Source organism: Salvelinus fontinalis, chromosome 40 (genome assembly GCF_029448725.1).
Source record: "Salvelinus fontinalis isolate EN_2023a chromosome 40, ASM2944872v1, whole genome shotgun sequence".
NCBI lineage: Eukaryota > Metazoa > Chordata > Actinopteri > Salmoniformes > Salmonidae > Salvelinus > Salvelinus fontinalis.
The window spans coordinates 20,731,962-20,758,693 of record NC_074704.1 but is presented as its reverse complement, the minus strand read 5'-3'; the positions used below and the strand labels follow the sequence as shown (position 1 = coordinate 20,758,693).

Sequence of the window (26,732 nt, the reverse complement as noted above, 5' to 3'; positions counted from 1 at the left end):
ATACATTACTCCACACTTAGTCCTAAGATACAAAGAAAGCAGTTTATTCAATTAAATATATACAAAGTGAAACAGGACAGGATCTATAGAAATAGAAGCTTGGGATTGAAAATAGTTAGACTTCTGGCTTTTATAACTAAAACAACCTCCTGGTACTGCCCATGCCATAATGACATAAAAGCAATCTGAACATACAGTACACTGAAAAAAAAAATTCTATATGAATCCTCAGAGGATATGTCCAGAAGACAAACCTATGGTGGTATGATTATACTGAACAAAGATATAATATCAACATGCAACAATTTCTGAGTTTTTACTGAGTTAGCGTTCATATAAGGAAATTAGTAAATTGAAATAAATTCATTAGGCCCTAATTTATGGATTTCACATGACTGGGCAGAGAGGTGTAGCCATGGTTGGGCCTTGGACGGCATAGGCCCACCCACTTGGCAGCCAGGGCCACCCACCACCAGGCTCAGCCAATCAGAATATTCTTTCCCCACAAAAGGGCTTTACTACAGACAGAAATTCTCCACAGCACCCCCCACGTGGTCTGCGGTTGTGAGGCCGGTTGTACGTACTGACAATTTCTCTAAAATGACGGAGGTAGCTTATGGTAGATAAATGAACATTAAATTATCTGGCAAGAGCTCTGGTGGACATTCCTGCAGTCAGCATGCCAAATGCATGCTCCCTCAAAACTTGAGACATCTGTGGCATTGTATTGTTGTATTGACAAAACTGTACATTTTAAAGTGGCCTTTTATTGTCCCATGCACAAGGTGCACCTGTGTAACGATCATGCTGTTTAATCAGCTCCTTTATGACACAACTGTCAGGTGGATGGATTATCTTGGCAAAGGAGAAAAGCTCACTAACAAAGATGTAAACAAATGTGTGCATATGGAACATTTCCTGGATTTATTTTTCTTCAGCACTTCACATGTTGTGTTTATATTTTTGTTCAGTGTACAAATCTAGAAATATTCTGGTGGTAGAATGCAATGACATTCCAGGTGGTAGAATGCAATCAGTGGTGGAAAATCTACCCAATCGTCATACTTGAGCAAAAGTAAAGATATCTTTTTAGAAAATTACTCAAATAAAAGTCACCCAGTAAAATACTACTTAAGTAAAAAGTATTTGGTTTTAAATATACCTAAGTATCAAAAGTAAATGTAATTGCTAAAATATAATTAAGTATGAAAAGCAAAAATAATTTCAAATTCCTTATATTAAGCAAACCAGACGGCACAATGTGTTTTCTTAATTTACGGATAGCCAGGGACACACTCCAATAATCAGGCCGCCAGATCAGAGGCAGTAGAGATGACCAGGGATGTTCTCTTGATAAGTGTATGAATTGGACCATTTTACTGTCCTGCTAGGTATTCAAAATGTAATGAGTACTTTTTGGTGTCAGGGAAATTGTATTGAGTAAAAAGTACATTATTTTCTTTACGAATGTAGCAAAGTAAAAGTAAAAGTTGTCAAAAATAAAAAATAGTAAATTAAAGTACAGACACTCCCAAAAACAACTCACTCATCGGCCAGTTTATTTGGTACACCACTCCATTTACGAAAATGGACTGCTCTCACAGACAGTGAGTCACGTGGCCGTGACTCTCTATATAAAGCAGGGAGACAGCAAATGAGGCATTCAGTTACTGTTCCATTGAACGTTAGTGGACAAAACAACTGACCTAAGCGACTTTAAGCATGTTATGATCGTCGGTGCCAGACACTCCTGTATCAGAAACGGCCACCTTCCTGGGCTTTTCAGGCACAACAGTGTCTAGAGTTGACCGAGAATGGTGCGACAAACAAAAAAAACATCCATTCTGCGGCAGTCCTGTTGGCGAAAACAACTCGTTGATGAGAGGTCAAAAGAGAACGGCAAGAATCGTGCAAGCTAACAGGCGGGCCACAAACAGACAAATAGTGGCACAGTACAGCAGCGGTGTGCCGAACAGCATCTCAGAACGCACAACTCGTCGATCCTTGTCACGGATGGGCTATTGCAGCAGACGACCACACCGGGTTCCACTCCTATCAGCTAAAAACAAGAAGCAGCAGCTCCAGTGGGCATGTGATCATCAGCACTGGACAATCGAGGAGTGGAACAACATTGCCTGGAGCATGACAGCAAGTTCAGTTTACTTAAGTGGCCTGCGCAGTTCTCAGACCTCAACCCAGTACAGCCTTTTTGGGATGAGATGGAATGGGCTGTTCGCAGCATGAATGTATTGCCGTCCAATCTGCAGCAACTGCGTGATGCCATCGCGCCAGCGTGAACCAGCATCCCTGTGGAACGTTTCAGACAACGTGTAGAATGCCCCGAACAATTCAGGCTGTTCTGGAGGAAAAGGAGGATCCGACCCGGTATGTACCTAATAAACTGGCCAGTGAGTGTATATTAGATAAAGAGAATGTTAGCCAACGGATGTCCACAGGGTCTGGATGGGTCAGCAGCAGGTTCGAAGGGGAGGTGAGCTCATGACGCACTGTGAAGATCAGCAGAAAAGAAGAAGACTTGAGATGAATGATGTCATTGCGTAAGTGTCACAAATAAAAGATTCTCTGGGTATTATTAATGACATCTTACTTTTTAAGGTGTGATATGAACACACATTCATTGACATGAAACAGATGTTGTATTTCAAGCTGTTTTACCTACAACAGCCGCCCTTTCAGATTATGTTGGGGCTTCTGTTGGGGCTTCTTTTAAAAGCGTTGATTTCTGCTTCATCTTCAGGTTGAACTCGCCAAGCTGGGAAAAAACAACAGAATTATTGTCTTTAAAAAGGCTTTGTCATATTGATATATTAAATCATCACTATTTAATTAGTAGAAAATCAAGAGGGACATATAGCAAGGTTTTGGTGTTTCTGCCACTCTCTGGGGATGACATCTATTAACATTTAGAATAGACACAGACATGCATTCTTCATAACCAATAGAGGACAGTACTTTGATTCATTAGAGCAAATGTAGTCTCGAACTCTAAATGTCACAAACCTTTTTCTTTAATCTGGCCTTCATCTCTTCGTCTGTCCTTTTCTGCTCGGTCTCCCAGTCAGGCTTTTTCTCAGCCTCTGGTTCAGAGAGGGCAAATAGGTCCGTTGCGGCCACATTCTCCACAGAGTCTGCAAACAGTCTCTGCCATTCTGTCGATGATTTGTCCTCCGCTTCTGGCTCCGTCTTGGGCTCTGGTTCAGAGGGGACCTCAAGGCTTTTTGCAACCGCTTCCGCAAAACGCAGTTTCCACCTTGTCATATAGGCTCTGTTTCTCATGGATAAACCTTGGTTGAATATACTTTCTTTTTCTTCCAATATTTTCCCCTTTCTCCATTTTCTATTTGGGAATCCTGTTCTATTGGGTGCCCCAGAATACTTTGTAGCCACAGGAGGGACCGCATTTATTTCTGGCACTTTCTTTGTACCTGGCTCAGAGGGGGGCACCTTGGCAGCCACCAGATGAGTTTCTTTAAGCTGTCTCAATTCCTGTATATTTCTGCGATTAATCAAATTAATCCTATAGCGTTGCCTCTTTAGTTGCATTTTTATACTCAACCGGTTTAGTCTAGCAGTGTTTGAGTCTTGGTTCATGCTGGGATGGACAAATCTGGGCCACACAGTCTCTATGTCCTGTTTAGGGATGCTCAAGGATGCATCTGGGTCCTGCACTTGTACATCCATGTTTGTGAACTGGGGGTTTCCAGTGGCCTGTGTGTATGGCTGGAAAAACGTTTCTGAAGTGCCATTATAGTAATGAGGTGGGCAGTTGGGGTACAGTGGATAGGGGGGGCACTGTACCAGTGGGCATGGGGGCACTGTACCAGGGGCACTGGTACAGTGGGCCAGGGGCACTGTACCAGGGGGCACGGTACCAGGGAACATGGTACCAGGGGGAAAGCCACACCCTGGAGGGAAGGTGCTGGCATAGCGGCTGCCGTGGTATGCCATGTACTGCACTGAGTCGGTTGCCATCAAAGATGCATGAGGGTGTGTAGGATCGTTGGAGTATGGGTAAAGCCCCAGGAAGCTTTCCTTGTCCCCATCCCAGTCTTTGTCTCGCTCCCACCATCTCTCTCTGTCCTTGTCTCTCTCAGATCTGTCTCCATCACCATCTTTCTCTGATCCGCCTCTGGTACTAGATAGTCTGTCTCTGTCTCTCTCAGATCTGCTCCTGTCCCACTCTCTGTCCCCGTCTCTAGTACTAGAGCGTATTTTCCTTTCTGTCTCCCACCATCTATATCTATCAAGCTCTCTGGACCTAGAGTGCCTGTCTCTCTCTCTGTTTCTCTCAGATCTGCCCCCGTCTCTCTCTCTGTCCTGGTCTCTGGCGCTAGAGCGTCTGTCTCTCTCTCTCTCAGATCTGCCCCCGAATCTCTCAGATCTGCCCCAGTCTCTGTCTGTCTCTCTGTCCTGGTCTCTGGTGCTAGAGCGTCTGTCTCTGTTTCTCTCAGATCTGCCCCGGTCTCTCTCTCTGTCCTGGTCTCTGGTGCTAGAGCGTCTGTCTCTGTTTCTCTCAGATCTGCCGCCGTCTCTCTCTCTGTCCTGGTCTCTGGTGCTAGAGTGTCTGTCTCTGTTTCTCTCAGATCTGCCGCCGTCTCTCTCTCTGTCCTGGTCTCTGGTGCTAGAGTGTCTGTCTCTGTCTCTCTCAGATCTGTCCCCGTCTCTCTCTCTGTCCTGGTCTCTGGTGCTAGAGCGTCTGTCTCTGTTTCTCTCAGATCTGCCCTTGTATCTCTCTCTGTTTCTCTCAGATCTGCCCCCGTCTCTCTCTGTGTCCTGGTCTCTGGTGCTAGAGCGTTTGTATTCTGCGGTCCACCGATGGCAAGGGGGGCTGGAGTTGGAGCTATCTGATAACAAGGAAAAACTGTGACATTTACTTGAGCATGCTTTCTCCTCTTTATCTTTCCCTTTCTCGCTCTCCTCTTTCTCCTTCTCGCTCTCCTCTTCCTCCTCCTGTTTATCTTTCTCACTCTCCTCTTTGTCCTTCTCGCTCTCCTCTTTGTCCTTCTTGCTCTCCTCTTTGTCCTTCTTGCTCTCCTCTTTGTCCTTCTTGCTCTCCTCTTTGTCCTTCTTGCTCTCCTCTTTGTCCTTCTTGCTCTCCTCTTTGTCCTTCTTGCTCTCCTCTTTGTCCTTCTTGCTCTCCTCTTTGCCCTTCTTGCTCTCCTCTTTGCCCTTCTTGCTCTCCTCTTTGCCCTTCTTGTTCTCCTCTTTGTCCTTCTTGCTCTCCTCTTTGTCCTTCTTGCTCTCCTCTTTGTCCTTCTTGCTCTCCTCTTTGTCCTTCTTGTTCTCCTCTTTGTCCTTCTTGTTCTCCTCTTTGTCCTTCTTGCTCTCCTCTTTCTCAACCCCCCACACGCTTTCTTTCTTGCCCACCTTCTTCTCCAGGTCTCTCTTCTTCCCATACAGCCTCTCCTGGATCCTGTCGTTCAGTCGGCCCAACTCCTCCACCCCCAGATCCAGCCCAATAGTCTGCAGCAGGCTCTGGATTTGTCCGTATTTCTGCTCATCCTCAGGCCTCTCTTTCCTATTCTCCTCAACAGGTGGAGACTTGGACTTAAGCCTCCCTTTCCTCTTCTCCTCAACAGGTGGAGACTTGGACTTAAGCCTCCCTTTCCTCTTCTCCTCAACAGGTGGAGACTTGGACTTAAGCCTCCCTTTCCTCTTCTCCTCAACAGGTGGAGACTTGGACTTAAGCCTCCCTTTCCTCTTCTCCTCAACAGGTGGAGACTTGGACTTAAGCCTCCCTTTCCTCGTCTCCTCAACAGGTGGAGACTTGGACTTATGCCTCCCTTTCCTCTTCTCCTCAACAGGTGGAGACTTGGACGTATGCCTCCCTTTCCTCTTCTCCTCAACAGGTGGAGACTTGGACTTATACCTTCCTTTCCTCTTCTCCTCCACCTGTGTAGACTTGGGCTTTTTGTTTTTTGGGCTATTCATAGCCTGGATGAAGCCCAAGCTAAGGCTATGTTGCCCAATCTCTCCTCCTCCACTTTGTAAGAGACTGCAGTGCTGTGGCAGAACGCTACCTGCTGGGACCACTTCACGCAACAGATCCCCAAACGGATTGGGCTGAACCCCGAGTATATTGAAACAACCTAGCGGGAACTCATCAAACCGGGAGCGCCTTTTGCGAGAGGGCACCTTCCTCTCACTCTTAGAGTTGGTCTCGGGCTGGCCATCAAGTGGAGGCGGCTGACCTTGTGGTAGCTCCTCTCCCATAGAGGGTAAATCCTTGAAATTGTTGACAATCTTTGAGAGCCTGTCGATGTCCACCCCTTTGTTGAGGACATCGAGGAAGTACTGGAAGCCCTTGGCTGCTTTGTCCTGAACAATTGGATAAGGGACCAAACATGAGGAAACATCAACAAATAACCATCCACTGCAACAGCTATATACATTTTAAATGTGTATGCTGGTTCGCTTCCTTAAGAGTGAGGGGACTCAAAACACAATTGATCCCAAATATGCTACATAGTACATACCTCCTTATACACCGTGGGATTACGTCGCTGCTCCAATAAAGCCTCCACTTTGAGTTTCAGAGGATGCTCCTCTTCATGGATGTCCAGGGTAAGGCTGCCCTTCACTATGCTGTCTTTGTGCAGGATAGACTCGTTCATCCGTTCCACAAAGCTTTTGACCACTTTGGGCGGATGGAGAACAAGCTTGGGAGGGACCTGCTGGTTGGCAGCCTCCTGGAGTAAATTGAGGAAAATATTGAATGTACCAGTACCACCAGTATCAGAGAATTAAACAAACTATTCTGACCAACAAAAAGAAAAAACATTTGATTTTGAAACCATTCAATTTTGAGATGGGGGTGAAATCCAAAGTTGTGCTATATTTTAATTGGTTATGTCATAGATCGTTTGTAAATGATAACTATTGATACATTACTAGCTCAAACACGTAATCTGCAAAAGTGACAAGTTAGTTAGTGGGTTATGCTGATTTCAGAACCATAAATCATTGTCCCCCAAAATCTGCCAGGGGGGTGGTAGATGCCTAGTCTCCCTTACGGCCAGATCAGTTGCCTACATAGTACACACACCATAGACATACAGTGCCTTCGGGAAGTATTCAGACCCCTTGACTTTCTCCAAATTTTGTTACGTTACAGCCTTATTCCAAAATTGACCCCTAAAAAATATAATCCTCAGCAATCTACACACACAATACCCCATAAGAATATTAAATACATTATTTACATAAGTATTCAGACCCTTTGCTATGAGACTCAAAACTGAGCTCAGGTGCATCCTATTTCCATTGATCATCCTTGAGGTGTTTCTACAACTTGATTGGAGTCCACCTGTGGTAAATTCAATTGACTGGACATGATTTGGAAAGGCACACAACTGTCTATAAAAGGTCCCACAGTTGACAGTGCATGTCACAGCAAAAACCAAGTCATGAGGTTAAAGGAATTGTCTGTAGAGCTACGAGACAGATCTGGGGAAGGGTAACAAAACATTTTTGCAGCACTGAAGGTCCCCAGGAATACAGTGCCGTCCATCATTCTTAAATAGAAGAAGTTTGCAACCACCAAGACTCTTCCTAGTGTTGGCCGCGAGGCCAGACTGAGCAATCGTGGGAGAAAGGCCTTGGTCAGGGAGGTGACCATGATGGTCACTCTGACAGAGCTCTAGAGTCTCTGTGGAGATGGGAGAAACTTCCACTAATCAGGCTTTTATGGCAGAGTGGCCAGACGGAAGCCACTCCTCAGTAAAAGGTACATGACAGGCCGCTTGGAGTTTGCCAAAAGGCACCTAAAGAAACAAGATTCTCTGGATTGATGAAACCAAGATTGAACTCTTTGGCCTGAATGCCAAGCGTCACGTCTGGAGGAAACCTGGCACCATCCCTATGGTGAAGCATGGCGGTGGCAGCATCATGCTGTGGGGATGTTTTTCAGCAGCAGGAACTGGAAGACTAGTCAGGATCGAGGGAAAGATGACTGACGCAAAGTATAGAGAGAGCCTTGATGAAAACCTGCTCCAGAGCGCTCAGGACCTCAGACTGGGACCAAGGTTCACCTTCCAACAGAACAACGATCCTAAGCACACAGCCAAGACAACGCAGGAGTGGCTTCGGGACAAGTCTTTCAATGTCCTTGTGTGGCCCAGTCAGCGCCCGGACTTGAACATCTCTGGAGAGACCTGAAAATAGCTGTGCAGCAACGCTCCCCATCCAACCTGACAGAGCTTGAGAGGATCTGCAGAGAAGAATGGGATAAACTCCCCAAATACAGGTGTGCCAAGCTTGTAGAGTCATACCCAAGAAGACTTGAGGCTGTAGTCGCAGTCAAAGGTGCTTCAACAAAGTACTGAGTAAAGGGTTTGAATACTTATGTAAATGTGATTTCAGTTTTTTTTATGATAAATTAGCAAAAATGCCTAAACACATTTTGCTTTGTCCTTATGGGGTATTGTGTGTAGATTGATGAGGAGAAATTTGATGTAATCATTTTTAGAATCAGACTAATGTAACAAAATGTGGAAAAAGTCAAGGGGTCTGAATACTTTCCGAAGGCACTGTATATAATTTACACACACACAGCTCCAGCTCAGAGAGGCCCAGCTTATGAGCTAAATCAGTAGCATGTTTGAATTCAGAATGGAAAATGTATGCAATTATGCAACAAATGTAAGTGTATGAAACCAAATCTATTAATTCTCTAATCAAACCGAATCGTTTCAAACTAAAACGTATCGTTCCCGTATCAGAGCACATGCATCTAGATGCATGTCGAATCGTCTTGAAAGGGAAAGATGCACATCCCTTTTGTATTTATGTATATGTGGTGAAGTTGTGCTGTTGAATTTGCGATGTTCCTGAAAAGGACATACAAAGAATTAAGAAATAATTTGAAGATGTATGATGCTGATCAAGCCTACGTTTTCCCTGAATACTGATCTAAGGTCAGTTTAGTATTTTTACCTCTAAATGGTTAATGGGGACAGGTTTATGGGTAACTGATTCTAGATCTTCACTTGGAGGTTATTCTACTGCCTCTCCTTAGTCTATGTCATGGAACAGAGCATCAAACATCAGGAAATACATCTATTCATAAATACAGATGTAACAAGCACATACCTTTGAGCGACATTCATTGGTCCATGCCCGCTTTCTCAAAATGCTATTCACCCTCTCTTTAAGAGTAACATCCTTATTGGAAACATTTTTTGTTAACATTTCAAGGTCCTTGTCCTTCGTCTTCTGTTTACGGATGGCCTTTGATTCAGGTCCAACCAATTCCATAGCAAGAACAGCTTTTTTGCGGGCAATCTGTTCCTCTATGATCTCTAGCTCCATCCTCTTACGAAGGAGCTCCAGGTCCTCCACACTGAGCTCCAGAGGATCTCCATCAACGTCCCCATCTGTGTCTGGGGAGAAGGGAGCACCGCTACCCCTCAATGAATCTTCGCTCCAGTCTCTGGACGATGGGTCCATGATGAAGCTCATATCAGAGGAAGAACCATACTCCTCCCAACCTTCTCTAGTCCTCCCCATGCTGGAGTATTCACTGTAGGGCTCTCTGGCCATAGCCTGGCCGTTGTCTCTCGTCTCAAGGCCATCGCCCCATTGCCCTGAGCTCGGTTCTCTGTACTCCCTCCGCTGACTGCATCTTTCTGGTTCTCCATACTCCCTCCACTTACTGCATGTCTCTGGTTCCCTATACTCCCTCTGCTGACTGCATCTCTCTGGTTCTTCATACTCCCTCCACTGACTGCATGTCTCTGGTTCTCCATACTCCCTCCGCTGACTGTACCTCTCTGGTTCTTCATACTCCCTCCGCTGACTGCATCTCTCTGGTTCTTCATACTCCCTCCTCTGACTGCATGTCTCTGGTTCTTCATACTCCCTCTGCTGACTGCATGTCTCTGGTTCCCTATACTCCCTCCGCTGACTGCATGTCTCTGGTTCTTCATACTCCCTCCGCTGACTGCATGTTTCTGGTGCGCCATACTCCCTCTGGTGACTGCATGTCTCTGGTTCTCCATACTCCCTCTGGTGACTGTGCCTCTCTGGATCCATGGGGTACATTCTGCCAAGGTGCCTGAGCTAGGCTGATACTCCAGGTTCACTGCAGAGAATAAAATGGTGAACTGTACTGTGTGTCTGGGTGACAACTATAACACTAATGTTTAAGCATGTGATGAATATAAGCATGTTTGTCATTGATTATGCTATATTGGATGTTCTTTGCCCAGATATGCATGTTCACGGCAAGACATAAGGGCTCAAAGTAATTAACAGGCTTCTAACAAACAAGTTCCAATATATAGGTAGTTAAATTTGACGTATATGCTAACCTGCTTGTAAGATATTGTTTTGAATGTCAGCTGAAATGTGTTAGTTAGTCATCTAATTTTCAGAGCAGGCCCGCATATAGCTTGCTAGCTAAATATTGTAAAATGTAAGCATTCCAGGTAGAAGAATATCGACAAATATATAAAATAGCCAAATCTAAAGTCACGTTGCCACTTAAAAGGTGCAAGCATTGATTGTAATAATTGTTAGCCTCCAGTCTGCCCCTTTTTACTGCGCTAATGCTACCTTCGCGCAGGCCTGCGCAGGCCTTTGTTCGCCGTCTCGTTCTGGATCTTGAGGGTTCCGATAACTTGCACGTACACAATCAGAGTCTGAAAAATCGAAGTGCCTTGACTTGGAAATACTATTGTATATCGTTCAATTGTTAGAACGGCAACTGATCAAACAATAAACTACTTCGAGTTAAATTATTTCAGCTTCATAGGATAAAAAATTCAATACTGCCACCAATAGGGCAGAATGCGAAAGTGCATGGGATTTTCTAATACAAAACCAATGGAAGTTGTCCCTGAAAAGGAATGTGAAGCTCAATGGGTTGAAGTTAATTTGAAATATGATACACTACACACTTACAATATTAGACAGAATATTTTATTCAATTACATATTTACAAAGTGAAAGATGATCTATAGAAATAGGAAGGCTGACTGAACTGGGGAATGAAACAAGGGCAGTTCTTACTTTTAGCTATCAGGCATGAGAACGTACAAACATAATGCCGTCATTAGTCTTTTCATCGCATTGATAGACATGTACTATGTCTAGGGCCAGGAGATTTTTCTGACCACATGACCAGACCAAGTAAACTCCACACCCTTATTTGGTTTATAACAGGCAAATTGTCTCTGGCAGCCAAATACCCCATCTAAATTGAGGTACGGTTCTAGAAACATAAAGCCATCTACTTTCATATGCAAAATATACATTTACTCTAGTGTTATATAAGCAATAAGGCCAGAGGAAGAGTGGTATATGGGCAATATACCACGGCACGACGCAACACAGAGCGCCTGGACACAGCCCTTAGCAGTGGTATATTGACCATAATCACAAACCCCAGAGGAGCCTTATTGCTATTATAAACTGGTTACCAACGTAATTAGAGCCGTAAAACGAAATGTTTAGTCACACCCGTGGTGTACGGTCTGATAAACCATGGCTTTCAGCCAATCAGAATTCAGGCCTCAAACCACCCAGTTTATAAAACCGGTGTTAACAGTTGCAGCCGACAGTATTTTTCAGTGATGAGTTTGTGGCGTCCATCTTCCGTTTACACACAGGGTTTTGGAGATGCAGATCGCTAATTAGCACAGGTAGTCAACGGTCTTCCGTCCGTTTTCCGTCAACAAGCACTGTAACATGGAAATATGGCCGTGTGAGAAGCCTAACCCAATAAACATGTTTTCCCTCTCTACTGATATGAAAGATAGTTCCTTATGTCTCCAAAATCTTACCACAAACGATGCATGTTAACATTTCGTGCAAGTGTCGGTGCTCTTGTCGGTGCCCCCGGCCAGAAGACACTATCGTCAATAGACGCTAAAGGTACTTAGCATATATGAATGGCCTAGGCCCTACCACATACACACAATACTAATAAATTACACTGAAAATAACTTCAATATGAAGCATAAGGACAAGGCTCAACTTTAAAAAAAATCCTTTGTTAGTGTCATTACAAATCTATAAATGGTTGATAGGTAAGAATGTAAGCCAACTGATGTCCATAGGGTCTGGATGGGTCAGCAGCAGGTTCTATTCTAGTGGGAGACGAGCTCATGATGCCAAGTGAAGATCTGCAGAAAAGAGGAAGAGTTCAGACGAATTACTTGCTATGATATAATACAATCCTGTTCTTTTGAAACCGATGTATTTCTGGTGCTTTTACTTACACCAGCTAGCCATCCTTTGAGGCTATGTTAGGCGTGCCCATCTTCAGGTTGAACTCTTCAAGTTGAGGAACATTTAAGAAATTCAATGTCATTAAAAGGCTTTGCCATAACAACAACAAAATGTGGTTGCATGGTGAACGCCAAGTCATAGGTAGATAAAAGGTCAACATAACCTCATCTTAGTGAAAACATGGGTATTTCAGATAACCAAGGGAGAACTTGTTGTTTCTTCCCTTGTCTCTTTCTCAGCCTGGTTCAGAGAGGAAGCCAGGGCCCATTATAGCCGCTTTCTCCACAAGGTCTGCTAGCAGTTTCTCGCCATCTTTAATTGCGTTGTCCTCTCTTTCTCGGCCTTTCTCAGCCTTTGGTTCCAAGAGGGCCCTTTGCAGACACTTTTCTCCATATGATCTGCAAGCAGTTTCTCCTCTTCTAACGTAGTTTCTTCCTCTCTTTCTGGTTCTTTGTTGGGCCCTGGTTCAGAGGGAAGCTAAGAGTCATTTGTAGCCACCTGAGGAACTACTTTCTCTATTGTGTCTGCAAGCAGTTCCTTCCCTTCTGTCATTCCTCCCTCCCCTTCCATCTTGGGTGCTGGTTCATTGGCCTCAGTATCTGCTTTTGCCTTTGACAGTTTCCCCCTTGTCAAATATATTCATAAGGGTACACGGAACCTCTCTCCTTTTTCCTCTAGTGTTTTCTTATTTTTCTTTTTCTTGGGCTTTGGCTCAGAGGGCTCCCCAGAGTCCTTTGCAGCATCTAGAGGAGGCACTTTCTCCTTAGAGTCTACTAGGGGTCTCTTCCCTTTGTACTGGAAAGCCTTTTTCCTCCTCTTTGCAAGATGCTTCCTATTCCCTTTCATCTTGTACTGATGCCTCTTTAGAAATCCGATTCGAATCCTCATGAAGATACCTGGATACAATTTTTTTTTCTTGGGGCCCATTTCAGAGGGGGCCGCAGAGTCCATTGCAGTCACCTGAGGAGCCACTTTCTCTGCAGCGTCAGCATGTGGTTTCTCGCCTTCTGGTTCTTTCTTAGGCCCTGTTTCAGATGGTGTCTCCAAATTCTTTGCAGCTTCCTGAGGGACCACTTCTTTAGCAGTGTCAGCATGTAGTTTATCCCCATCTATCATTGCTTCTCCTTCTTGGTCTTTCTTGGGCTCCGGTTCAAAGGGGAAGTGAGGGGCCACTTTCCCTGCTGCAAGCAAACGCTTTCTTTTGCGCTGGTGAGCCTTATTCCTCCTCTTCTCAAGCCATTTCATATTATAGTGAAACTTCCTTAGATGACTGATAACTCTTCATGAATATACCTGTGAAGAATATATTGTTTCTCCCCTTTGCTTTCTTCTTGGACCCTGGTTCAGAGGGGGACTTCTTTGTCGCTATCCGAGTTGTCAATACCGCGGGGGACTTCTTTGTCGCCATCTGACAGGACACTTTCACTACGGCTTCTGCATGCTTCTGTGACTTTTCCTTGTGGTTGCTAGCGTGCTGGGTGTATGTGAGCTGGAGGTTGCTAGCAGGCTGGGTGTATGTGTATCTCTAACTTAAGACTGCTGGAGTGCTGGCAGGCTGGGTAGATGTGAGCTGGAGGTTGCTAGTAGCAGGCTGGGTAGATGAGAGCTGGAGGTTGCTAGTAGCAGCCTGGGTAGATGAGGGCTGGAGGTTGCTAGTAGCAGGCTGGGTAGATGTGAGCTGGAGGTTGCTAGTAGCAGGCTGGGTAGATGTGAGCTGGAGGTTGCTAGTAGCAGGCTGGGTAGATGTGAGCTGGAGGTTGCTAGTAGCAAGCTGGGTAGATGTGAGCTGGAGGTTGCTAGTAGCAGCCTGGGTAGATGTGAGCTGGAGGTTGCTAGTAGCAGGCTGGGTAGATGTGAGCTGGAGGTTGCTAGTAGCAGGCTGGGTAGATGTGAGCTGGAGGTTGCTAGTAGCAGCCTGGGTAGATGTGAGCTGGAGGTTGCTAGTAGCAGGCTGGGTAGATGTGAGCTGGAGGTTGCTAGTAGCAGCCTGGGTAGATGTGAGCTGGAGGTTGCTAGTAGCAGGCTGGGTAGATGTGAGCTGGAGGTTGCTAGTAGCAGGCTGGGTAGATGTGAGCTGGAGGTTGCTAGTAGCAGGCTGGGTAGATGTGAGCTGGAGGTTGCTATTGCTAGCAGGCTGGGTAGATGCGTATGTCTGGTTTAAGGATGTGGTGCCATTAGAGTAATATGGGGGGGGCGCTGGGGTAGGGTGGATCCCCAGGGGGGGTTAGGTAGGAGGGGCTTGTTACCAGGCAGCATGGCACCAGCGGGCATGATTCCAGGAAGCATGGTACCAGGGGACATAATACCAGGAAGCGTGGTATCAGGGGGATAACCCCACACTGGAGGGAAGGCAATGGTGTAGGGGCTGCCGTGGTATGCCATAAACTGAGAGTACTGGGTGGGGGAGTTTGTTGCCATTATAGATGCACGAGGAGGATGAGAAACAGGGTATACAGGGTAAATGGAGTATGAGTAGAGCTTAATTGAGCTGTCAATGGACTCATCCCCATGCCTAAACCTCTCAGATCTCTCTATGTCCCAGTCTTTAGTAATAGTGTGGCAGTCGCTGTCTGTTTGTCTCTGGTCCTTTGCAACCACCTGTCTACTTCCTTGTCTATCGCTCGGTTTCTGTCTCAGATCTGTATCTGTCCCGGTCTCCCCCTCGGCCTCCGTCCCTGCCTTTCTCTGGGTCTCTGTCCCCGTGTCTCTCAGATCTGTCCCGGTCTCCGTCCCAGTCTTTCTCTGGGTCTCTGTCCCCGTGTCTCTCAGATCTGTCCCGGTCTCCGTCCCAGTCTTTCTCTGGGTCTCTGTCCCCGTGTCTCTCAGATCTGTATCGGCCCGTTTCTCCTAGATCTGTCCCGGTCTCTCTCTTGGCCTCCGTCCCAGTCTTTCTCTGGGTCTCTGTCCCCGTGTCGCTCAGTTCTGTATCGGCCCGTCTCTCCTAGATCTGTCCCGGTCTCTCTCTCGGCCTCCGTCTCAGTCTTTCTCTGGGTCTTTATCTCTATTCCTTTCTGATCTCTTAGTTTCTCAATACTGGTATGTCCTTGTCTCTCTCTCTCTGGTACTAGAGTGTCCGTGCCCGTCTCCCTTTCGGTTTCTCTCAGATCTGTCCCTTTCTCTGACTCGGCCCTTCTCTGGTACGAGAGCATCTTCGCCCGTATTTCTCTCTCGCAGGACTGTCCCCTTTTCTGACTCTGTCCTCGTCTCCCTCTCTGTCCTGGTCTCTAGTACTAGAGTGTCTGTGCCCATCTCTCTCAATTTATCTGACTATATCCTCTTCCTTCCCTCTGTCCTTGTCTCTGGTACCAGAGTGTCGGTGCCAGTCCCTCTCAGATCTGTCCCTGTCTCGGCCTCCGTCCCAGTCTCTCTCTCGGCCTCCGTCCCAGTCTTTCTCTCGGCCTCCGTCCCAGTCTTTCTCTGGGTCTCTGTCTCTCTCAGATCTGTCACTGTCTTTCTCTCCATTTCTTTCTGATCTCTTAAGTTTCTCTGACTACCGGTATGTCCTTGTCTCTTTCTCCGGTACTAGAGTGTCTGTGCCCATTTCCCTCTCCATCTCTCTCAATTTCTCTGACTATATCCTCTTCCTTCCCTCTTTCCTTGTCTCTGGTACCAGAGTGTCGGTGCCAGTCCCTCTCAGATCTGTCTCTGTGTCTCTCTATGTCTCATACCCTGTTACTAGAGCTGCTGTATTCAACGGTCATGTTTGAGTGCTGGTTTAGAAGGGGGCTAGGGCTGGCGCTGTCTGATGGTAATGAGGAAGGACTGAGATGTTTAAATGAGGGCTCGCTCTCCTTTTTCTCTTTTCCCTTCTCATTCTTGAACTTCCTTTTCAAGTCTCCCATCTTCCCATACAGCCTGTCATTGGTCCTGTCTGTCAGCTGACCCAACTCCTCAACCCCCAAGTCCAGCCCAACGATCTCCAGCAGGGTCTGCATCTGCTCGTACCGCTGCTCATCCTCAAGCCTCACCTTCTTCTTCTCCTCAACTGGAGAAGACTTGGATCTACTGCTGGAGTCAACATGACCCTCGGGCAGAGTCGGCCAAACTTGTGGTAGCTTCTCGCCCACAATGAGTAACCCATTTTTGTTGTTGACGATCTTTGAGAGCTTGTTGATGTCCACCCCTTCATTGAGGACATTGAGGAAGCGCTGGAAGCCTGTGGCTGCTATGTCTTGCTCCTGTGTCCTAAGTGAATGAACTGGCCTCTGATTGTGCCGTTTATCATTCAGGACCACCTAACAGGAAACATATGATGAAATATCAATGAATATCTAACCACTTCAGCTATAAACAAACTAGTGCTGGGAGATTAACCGAAATTCCGGGTAGTTTTTATTTATTTATTTTTTTAACTAATTGACCGACGTATGTTTAATTATTTGAATACCACTTCTTTCCGTTTTTTTGGTAGGGAATTAGTAGGGAAATGTAGTTTCCAACAGGCCAATCTTTCGCATGCTTTAGCGCATAACTACAATGACCATAATCCATCTACTTGTCTGGTCTGTTTCTTTTACGCCATCTATTGAAGAGAGAAGAATGCACAATTGTGAGGTGATATAGAGAGCAGCTATTGCTTAGTGAGGTATCTCTACCTGAAAATACATCATCTACTTGGTATTCAGCAGTCATAAAAGTATGCCTTATTTACTTTGAATAACTACGAAATAGTGATTTTGTAAGACAGCATAGGCAGAAGCTCTAGAGATGAGATGACTTGGAATGAAATAAGGTCATCAAATAAAACAAATGTAATATATACAAATGAAATATTTTATTAAATTAAAGTTATGTGAATAAATTATGGTTAATAAGCAGTAATTGGCAGTCACTACCATCATGGGACTTTTATTAATATTTTTACTCTGTTAGAGCATTCAACCCACTTAATCCACAGTGCATTTAATGTTAAAAAATAATCGAAACCGAAAAAGCACTAATCGCTCAGCAATAAAACAAACAAAATGTGTTTGATCTGCTTGCATCATCAAGATGGCCCATCAAACGTATCCTTCATTTACGTATCACTTATGTGTGCATTTCACACTACCTTTGTGTTGTCATGGGCTAGCTGTGTTCATCTGAATGTCACAATGAATGCATTTGGTTGCATTCTACTCATAATGGCTCATTCGGCCATTCTAGTTACGCTACAAGTTATCTCAATGACTGTTCGCATGCTAGGTAGCAATTGATGCATCAGGTGGTTGACAGGGATAACACTAATATAGCGGTGACATTTTAGAAAAAACTATAGGCCTATAAGAACACAAAAAGATGATGTGTACAAGTAGGTAGACACTTCATATCCTGCCTATTTGGAATGGGTGTCAATGGGAGAAATTGATTGTATAAATCGGGAGCCATGGTTTTCTTGACTTCCTTCTTATGATACTTTTGCAGAGCTCTATGTTTTGTTAAAGCTACATACCTCCTCATTGTTGGGAGAGCGTCGCTGGTTCATTAAAGCCTTCACTTTCAGTCTCAGAGGACGGGCCTCTTCATTTTCTAAGGGAGCGCTAATCATCAGCTCCAATGCTCGCATCTTGTTTTGTTTCTTCAGCTTGGCAGGGGTATCCTGGAGGAAAATAGAGACAATATTTTTGTATGTGTAATGCAGTCGTCTCTGAATAGTGATCTAAGGTCAGTTTCTATTTACCTCTTAGACTCTTAAATGGCTGTGGGTAACTGATCTTAGATCTGTGTTTGGAGAAAAGGGGGTCTGCTGCTAAGTCCATGTAGCAGAAACATCAGAATCCAAACATCAGGAAAGATCTGATGGTCACCCTGATGAAGGCGGTTGTAGTCTCAACGCATTGGTGGATTTTTATTTTTTTGCTATGCATAAGCCATAAACAATAAAAAGCTTTAAAGAATTTCCGTGGTTGGTAGACGGTTGCGTCGCCGAGCAGTGCCCAGGAAATAATTCAATTCAATTGATGGATGCTACCCCCCCCCCCCCCTCCAAATCAAACATGGATTCCAATTTCTGTTTTTGCTTTACTCGCACACCTGTGTTTCTCAACGGTGTTTCCCACCTGTTTGGCCTAACTAGTCAGCCTTGCAATACGGGCACCGTGTTACAACAGACAGGAACTAGAAATTGAGTGTGTGCGAGCAAACATTGAAATCCATCATTGATTAATAGTCCTTTCAGCGTGACTTAACTTGAACACTTCTCCAATGTCACGCCCCAAGACGGAATGTTAAATAAATGTACTTACACGTTATTAACTGTATACATGGCGGCGAGCTGGTACGGCCACAATATGTCAAACATAGTTTTGGTAACCATGCATGATGTCAACATGAACATAATGATGTATGGAATAAATTAAGGGGAATTTGACACAAATCTAGATTTTGCATGAACTATCCCTTTAATTAAAATGTAATTCTGCTTCCTGTTGAGTGTGGCCAATTCAAATCTAATACTTTTATGGGAATTAAAGACCAATTAGCAATTCATAATTGACCCAACCTTGATTAATAAATACAGCACTAATAGGTACATACCTTACTCAGAATGTCCAGCCCCCTCCGTTTAAGAGGTTGGCATATGCGTGAGGCCTGGTCCGCGACATTACTGTTAAATGTTGTATTGTTCGCCTTCCTCTGTTTAGACATGTCCTTCGCTGTTGCATATGCAGTCTGTGCTTTAGGCATGTCCTTAACTCCGCGTTTAACCTTTGGCATAGCAAGAACAGCTTTCTTGCAAGCTCTCTTCTCCTCTATGACCACTAGGTCCTCCACACTGAGCTCCAGAGGATCTCCATCAACGTCCCCATCTGTGTCTGGGGAGAAGGGAGCACCGCTACCCCTCAATGAGCCTTCGCTCCAGTCTCTGGACGACGGGTCCACGATGTGCTTCCTCTGATATGAGCTACCATACTCCTCCCAACCTTCTCTAGTCCTCCTCATGCTGGAGTATTCACTGTAGGGCTCTCTGGCCACAGCCTGGCCGTTGTCTCTCTTAAGGCTATCGTTCCATTGTCCTGAGCTCGGTTCTCCGTACTCCTTCCGCCGACTGTACCTCTCTGGTTCTCTGTACTCCTTCCGCCGACTGTACCTCTCTGGTTCTTCATACTCCTTCCGCTGACTGTACCTCTCTGGTTCTTCATACTCCCTCTGCCGACTGTACCTCTCTGGTTCTCCATACTCCCTCCGCTGACTGCATGTCTCTGGTTCTTCATACTCCCTCTGCCGACTGCACCTCTCTGGTTCTCCATACTCCCTCTGCCGACTGCACCTCTCTGGTTCTTCATACTCCTTCCGCCGACTGTACCTCTCTGGTTCTCCATACTCCCTCCGCTGACTGCATGTCTCTGGTTCTTCATACTCCCTCTGCCGACTGTATGTCTCTGGTTCTTCATACTCCCTCCGCCGACTGCACCTCTCTGGTTCTTCATACTCCCTCCGCCGACTGCACCTCTCTGGTTCTTCATACTCCCTCCGCTGACTGCACCTCTCTGGTTCTTCATACTCCCTCCGCTGACTGCATCTCTCTGGTTCTTCATACTCCCTCTGCTGACTGCATGTTTCTGGTGCGCCATACTCCCTCCGCTGACTGCATCTCTCTGGATCTATGGGGTACATTCTGCCAAGGTGCCTGAGCTGGACTGACACTCCAGGTTCACTGCAGAGAATAAAATGGTGAACTGTACTGTGTGTCTGGGTGACAACTATATAACACTAATGTTAAGTATGTGATGAATATAAGCATGTTTGTCGTTGATTATGCTATATTGGATGTTCTTTGCCCAGATATGCATGTTCACGGCAAGACATAAGACCTCAAACGAATTAACAGGCTTTTAAACAAACAAGTTGAGTTCCAATATATAAGTAGTTGCATTTGTTTTCTATAATGCTAACTTAGCTTGCTTGTACGTTATTGTTCTGAATGTCAGGTGAAATGTGCTAGCGTTAGCCAGCTAACATTAGCTATAGGTTACTACCTAGCTAGTTCGTAACGTAATTTTCAGAGCAGGTTGGCATATACCATGCTAGCTAACGATTGTAAATGCAAGCATGCCTGATAGAATAGCGACAAATACATGAAATTGCAAAATTGAAATAGTCACATTGCACATTTTCCATAATAAGTGGCGGCAAACATGGACTATAGCTAATGATTGCCTACCTCGAGATTCTCGCGCAGGCTTATGTGTTCGCCGTCTCCTTCTGGATCTTGTAGGGTCAAACAATTTGCATACCAGTCTCTCTTAAAAATCGGAGTTCTTTGATTTTAATATAAATTGTACAGATGGGGTTAAGTTTGTTATAAAGGCAACTGGTCAACCAACATAACCTCGTTTCTTGTCTACTTCGTCTATAGCTCTGTATTCAGCTTCATAGGATCGACATTCCAATACTGCCACCAATAGGACGGAGTGCGAAGAGCATGGCATTTTCTAATACTAAACCAATGAAAGTTATGCCTGAAAAGAAATGTTAAATTACTTTTGACATACTCCACACTTACAATATTAGACAGAATATTTTATTCATTTAAATATTTACAAAGTGAAAGACGATCTATAGACTGAACTGGGGAGTGAAACATGGGCAGTTTTCTTGCTTTTAGCTATCAGGCATGAGAACTTACAAACATGTCATTGCATTGATACACATGTACTATGCCCAGGGCCAGGAGTTGTTTCTGACCACATGACCAGACCAAGTAAACTCCACGGCCTTAATATTTAGTTTATAACGGGAGAGAAAATGCATTTGCTGAGCAGATATCATAGTCAAGAAAAACTCCTGGCCCTACCCATACCACACACAATACAAAACATTACACTGAAAATAGCTTCAACATGAAGTATTTAAGGATGAGTATAAACTATAACAAATCCTTTGCTAGTGTCATGACAAATCCAGCTTCCTGAGGAACCACTTCTTCTGTGTCAGCATGTAGTTTCTCCCCATCTATCATTGCTACTCCTTCTGGATCTTGGGCTCCTCTTCAAAGGGGAAATCCTTTGCAGCTACTTGAGGGGCCACTTTCCCTGATGCTTCTGCAAGCAGTCACTTTATTTTGTGCTGGGGAGCCTTATTCCTCCTCTTCAAAAGTCGTTTCCTCTTACACAGACGCTTCCTTAGATGATTGTGATAACTCTAAATGAAAATACCTGTGAAGAATATATTGGTTCAGCCCCTTTGCTCTCTTCATTCATCCCGGTTCAGAGGGGGACTTTGTCACCATCTGACAGGACACTTTCGCATGTTTCACGCTTCACACGTTTCTGTCTCTTCCATGTTTATTCTTTTCACTTTCGCTACGGCTCCTGCATATGCTTCTGTCTCATTTCCTTGTGGTTGCTAGCAGGCTGTGTATGTGAGATGGTGGTTGCTAGCGGGCTGGGTGTATGTGAGATGGTGGTTGCTAGCGGGCTGGGTGTATGTGAGATGGTGGTTGCTAGCGGGCTGGGTGTATGTGAGATGGTGGTTGCTAGCGGGCTGGGTGTATGTGAGATGGTGGTTGCTAGCGGGCTGGGTGTATGTGAGATGGTGGTTGCTAGCGGGCTGGGTGTATGTGAGATGGTGGTTGCTAGCGGGCTGGGTGTATGTGAGATGGTGGTTGCTAGCGGGCTGGGTGTATGTGAGATGGTGGTTGCTAGCGGGCTGGGTGTATGTGAGATGGTGGTTGCTAGCGGGCTGGGTGTATGTGAGATGGTGGTTGCTAGCGGGCTGGGTGTATGTGAGATGGTGGTTGCTAGCGGGCTGGGTGTATGTGAGATGGTGGTTGCTAGCGGGCTGGGTGTATGTGAGATGGTGGTTGCTAGCGGGCTGGGTGTATGTGAGATGGTGGTTGCTAGCGGGCTGGGTGTATGTGAGATGGTGGTTGCTAGCGGGCTGGGTGTATGTGAGATGGTGGTTGCTAGCGGGCTGGGTGTATGTGAGATGGTGGTTGCTAGCGGGCTGGGTGTATGTGAGATGGTGGTTGCTAGCGGGCTGGGTGTATGTGAGATGGTGGTTGCTAGCGGGCTGGGTGTATGTGAGATGGTGGTTGCTAGCGGGCTGGGTGTATGTGAGATGGTGGTTGCTAGCGGGCTGGGTGTATGTGAGATGGTGGTTGCTAGCGGGCTGGGTGTATGTGAGATGGTGGTTGCTAGCGGGCTGGGTGTATGTGAGATGGTGGTTGCTAGCGGGCTGGGTGTATGTGAGATGGTGGTTGCTAGCGGGCTGGGTGTATGTGAGATGGTGGTTGCTAGCGGGCTGGGTGTATCTGAGATGGTGGTTGCTAGCGGGCTGGGTGTATCTGAGATGGTGGTTGCTAGCGGGCTGGGTGTATGTGAGATGGTGGTTGCTAGCGGGCTGGGTGTATGTGAGATGGTGGTTGCTAGCGGGCTGGGTGTATGTGAGATGGTGGTTGCTAGCGGGCTGGGTGTATGTGAGATGGTGGTTGCTATCGGGCTGGGTGTATGTGAGATGGTGGTTGCTATCGGGCTGGGTGTATGTGAGATGGTGGTTGCTATCGGGCTGGGTGTATGTGAGATGGTGGTTGCTAGCGGGCTGGGTGTATGTGAGATGGTGGTTGCTAGCGGGCTGGGTGTATGTGAGATGGTGGTTGCTAGCGGGCTGGGTGTATGTGAGATGGTGGTTGCTAGCGGGCTGGGTGTATGTGAGATGGTGGTTGCTAGCGGGCTGGGTGTATGTGAGATGGTGGTTGCTAGCGGGCTGGGTGTATGTGAGATGGTGGTTGCTAGCGGGCTGGGTGTATGTGAGATGGTGGTTGCTAGCGGGCTGGGTGTATGTGAGATGGTGGTTGCTAGCGGGCTGGGTGTATGTGAGATGGTGGTTGCTAGCGGGCTGGGTGTATGTGAGATGGTGGTTGCTAGCGGGCTGGGTGTATGTGAGATGGTGGTTGCTAGCAACCTGGGTGTATGTGAGATGGTGGTTGCTAGCGGGCTGGGTGTATGTGAGATGGTGGTTGCTAGCGGGCTGGGTGTATGTGAGATGGTGGTTGCTAGCGGGCTGGGTGTATGTGAGATGGTGGTTGCTAGCGGGCCGGGTGTATGTGAGATGGTGGTTGCTAGCGGGCCGGGTGTATGTGAGATGGTGGTTGCTAGCGGGCCGGGTGTATGTGAGATGGTGGTTGCTAGCGGGCCGGGTGTATGTGAGATGGTGGTTGCTAGCGGGCCGGGTGTATGTGAGATGGTGGTTGCTAGCGGGCCGGGTGTATGTGAGATGGTGGTTGCTAGCGGGCCGGGTGTATGTGAGATGGTGGTTGCTAGCGGGCCGGGTGTATGTGAGATGGTGGTTGCTAGCGGGCCGGGTGTATGTGAGATGGTGGTTGCTAGCGGGCCGGGTGTATGTGAGACGGTGGTTGCTAGCGGGCCGGGTGTATGTGAGATGGTGGTTGCTAGCGGGCCGGGTGTATGTGAGACGGTGGTTGCTAGCGGGCCGGGTGTATGTGAGACGGTGGTTGCTAGCGGGCCGGGTGTATGTGAGACGGTGGTTGCTAGCGGGCCGGGTGTATGTGAGACGGTGGTTGCTAGCGGGCCGGGTGTATGTGAGACGGTGGTTGCTAGCGGGCCGGGTGTATGTGAGACGGTGGTTGCTAGCGGGCCGGGTGTATGTGAGACGGTGGTTGCTAGCGGGCCGGGTGTATGTGAGACGGTGGTTGCTAGCGGGCCGGGTGTATGTGAGACGGTGGTTGCTAGCGGGCCGGGTGTATGTGAGACGGTGGTTGCTAGCGGGCCGGGTGTATCTGAGACGGTGGTTGCTAGCGGGCCGGGTGTATCTGAGACGGTGGTTGCTAGCGGGCCGGGTGTATCTGAGACGGTGGTTGCTAGCAGGTTGGATGTATGTGTATCTCTGAGTTAAGATCAATCAGTCAAATTCATTTATTTTTTTAAGCCTTTTTTCATCAGTAAATGTCACAAAGTGCTTAGATAATGTGGCCCAGTCCGATGATACCCCCAGACAGGGCCAACCAGGCAGGATGTAACTGCTTAGGTGAAGTGAAGGCCATCCTCACATGGGGAATGCTGCTTTTTAGTTATCTTTTCGACAGTATCAAAAATACATTTTGGATTGTTTTTAATCCGCCTCAGTCTGGTTGGAAATGTAGGCTGATCGAGCAGCAGCGAGGGCTTTTCGATATTGCGCTTTACTGTCTTTCCAAGCTAGTTGGAAGACTTCCAATTTGGTAGAGCGCCATTTCCGTTCCATTTGTCTGCAAACTTGCTTCAGGGCATTGTTTTTTTCTTTATGCCAGGGAGCATGTTTCTTGTGACAAATGGGGGGGTTACGTAGGAGGGGCAAGACTGCTGCAGTGCTGGCAGCCTGGGTAGATGTGAGCTGGAGGTTGCTAGTAGCAGCCTGGGTAGATGTGAGCTGGAGGTTGCTAGTAGCAGGCTGGGTAGATGAGAGCTGGAGGTTGCTAGTAGCAGCCTGGGTAGATGAGAGCTGGAGGTTGCTAGCAGGCTGGGTAGATGTAAGCTGGAGGTTGCTAGTAGCAGGCTGGGTAGATGAGAGCTGGAGGTTGCTAGTAGCAGCCTGGGTAGATGAGAGCTGGAGGTTGCTAGCAGGCTGGGTAGATGTAAGCTGGAGGTTGCTAGTAGCAGGCTGGGTAGATGAGGGCTGGAGGTTGCTAGTAGCAGGCTGGGTAGATGAGAGCTGGAGGTTGCTAGTGGCAGCCTGGGTAGATGTGAGCTGGAGGTTGCTAGTAGCAGCCTGGGTAGATGAGAGCTGGAGGTTGCTAGTAGCAGGCTGGGTAGATGAGAGCTGGAGGTTGCTAGTAGCAGGCTGGGTAGATGTGAGCTGGAGGTTGCTAGTAGCAGCCTGGGTAGATGTGAGCTGGAGGTTGCTAGTAGTAGCCTGGGTAGATGAGAGCTGGAGGTTGCTAGTAGCAGCCTGGGTAGATGTGAGCTGGAGGTTGCTAGTAGCAGGCTGGGTAGATGTGAGCTGGAGGTTGCTAGTAGCAGGTTGGGTAGATGAGAGCTGGAGGTTGCTAGTAGCAGGCTGGGTAGATGTGAGCTGGAGGTTGCTAGTAGCAGGCTGGGTAGATGAGAGCTGGAGGTTGCTAGTAGCAGCCTGGGTAGATGTGAGCTGGAGGTTGCTAGTAGCAGGCTGGGTAGATGTGAGCTGGAGGTTGCTAGCAGGCTGGGTGTATGCGTATGTCTGGTTTAAGGATGTGGTGCCATTAGAGTAATATGGGGGGGCGCTGGGGTAGGGTGGATCCCCAGGGGGGTTAGGTAGGAGGGGCTTGTTACCAGGCAATATGGCACCAGCAGGCATGATTCCAGGTGGCATTGTAACAGGGAGCATAATACCAGGAAGCATGGTACCAGGGGGCATAATACCAGGGGGCATAGTACCATGAGGATAACCCCACACTGGAGGGAAGGCAATGGTGTAGGGGCTGCTGTGGTATGCCATATACTGAGAGTATTGGGTGGGGGAGTAGGTTGCCATCATAGATGCATGAGGAGGATGAGAAACAGGGTATACAGGGTCCATGGAGTATGAGTAGAGCTCAATGGAGCTTTCCCTGGACTCATCCCCATACCAATCCCTCTCAGATCTCTCACTGTCCCAGTCTCTGGTCCTAGAATGTTTGTCCCTGTCCCTTTGCAGGCACCTCTCTCTGTTTCTGTGCCTCTCAGATCTGTATCTGACCCGGTCTCTCTCAGATCGGTCACTGTTTCTCTCTCGGCCTCTGTCCCAGTCGATCTCAGATCTGTCTCTGTTCCTGTCCCTCTCAGATCCGTCCCTGTCTCTCTCAGATCCGTCCCTGTCTCTCTCTCTGCCTCCGTCCCAGTCTCTCTCTCGGCCTCCGTCCCAGTCTCTCTCTCGGCCTCCGTCCCAGTCTCTCTCTCGGCCTCCGTCCCAGTCTCTCTCTCGGCCTCCGTCCCAGTCTCTCTCTCGGCCTCCGTCCCAGTCTCTCTCTCGGCCTCCGTCCCAGTCTCTCTCTCGGCCTCCGTCCCAGTCTCTCTCTCGGCCTCCGTCCCAGTCTCTCTCTCGGCCTCCGTCCCAGTCTCTCTCTCGGCCTCCGTCCCAGTCTCTCTCTCGGCCTCCGTCCCAGTCTCTCTCTCGGCCTCCGTCCCAGTCTCTCTCGGCCTCCGTCCCAGTCTCTCTCTCGGCCTCCGTCCCAGTCTCTCTCTCGGCCTCCGTCCCAGTCTTTCTCTGGGTCTCTGTCTCTCTCAGATCTGTCACTGTCTTTCTCTCCATTTCTTTCTGATCTCTTAAGTTTCTCTGACTACCGGTATGTCCTTGTCTCTTTCTCCGATACTAGAGTGTCTGTGCCCATTTCCCTCTCCATCTCTCTCAATTTATCTGACTATATCCTCTTCCTTCCCTCTGTCCTTGTCTCTGGTACCAGAGTGTCGGTGCCAGTCCCTCTCAGATCTGTCCCTGTGTCTCTCTATGTCTCATACCCTGTTACTAGAGCTGCTGTATTCAACGGTCATGTTTGAGTGCTGATTTAGAAGGGGGCTAGGGCTGGCGCTGTCTGATGGTAATGAGGA

At 47.2% G+C, this 26,732-nt stretch overlaps 2 protein-coding genes across 4 annotated transcripts; both read right to left on the bottom strand.

Moving 5' to 3' along the window:
• Window positions 1-23: 23 nt before the first annotated feature.
• LOC129839181 (zinc finger CCCH domain-containing protein 13-like) lies at window positions 24-15,808 on the bottom strand. 3 transcript variants are annotated; one of them, XM_055906483.1, is made up of 7 exons: window positions 12,243-15,808; window positions 10,576-12,146; window positions 9,112-10,102; window positions 6,498-6,710; window positions 3,022-6,339; window positions 2,677-2,773; window positions 24-2,507 (listed from the first exon to the last, which is right to left on the bottom strand). In XM_055906483.1, the coding sequence occupies exons 3-6, from the start codon at window positions 10,060-10,062 to the stop codon at window positions 2,699-2,701; spliced, it is 4,557 nt and encodes a 1,518-aa protein (XP_055762458.1). In that variant the 5' UTR covers window positions 10,063-10,102; window positions 10,576-12,146; window positions 12,243-15,808; the 3' UTR covers window positions 24-2,507; window positions 2,677-2,698. The 3 variants fall into 3 exon arrangements, with proteins under 3 accessions (XP_055762458.1, XP_055762460.1, XP_055762459.1); XM_055906485.1 differs by lacking the exons at window positions 10,576-12,146; window positions 12,243-15,808 and adding an exon at window positions 10,332-10,569; XM_055906484.1 differs by lacking the exons at window positions 10,576-12,146; window positions 12,243-15,808 and having other exon boundaries at window positions 9,112-10,569.
• LOC129839183 (uncharacterized) lies at window positions 15,808-20,605 on the bottom strand. Its single transcript, XM_055906489.1, has 4 exons — window positions 20,396-20,605; window positions 18,769-19,888; window positions 17,684-17,830; window positions 15,808-16,487 (listed from the first exon to the last, which is right to left on the bottom strand). Exons 2-4 carry the CDS (start codon window positions 19,846-19,848, stop codon window positions 15,915-15,917), a joined length of 1,800 nt encoding a protein of 599 aa, XP_055762464.1. The 5' UTR covers window positions 19,849-19,888; window positions 20,396-20,605; the 3' UTR covers window positions 15,808-15,914.
• Between the last annotated feature and the right edge of the window lie 6,127 nt (window positions 20,606-26,732).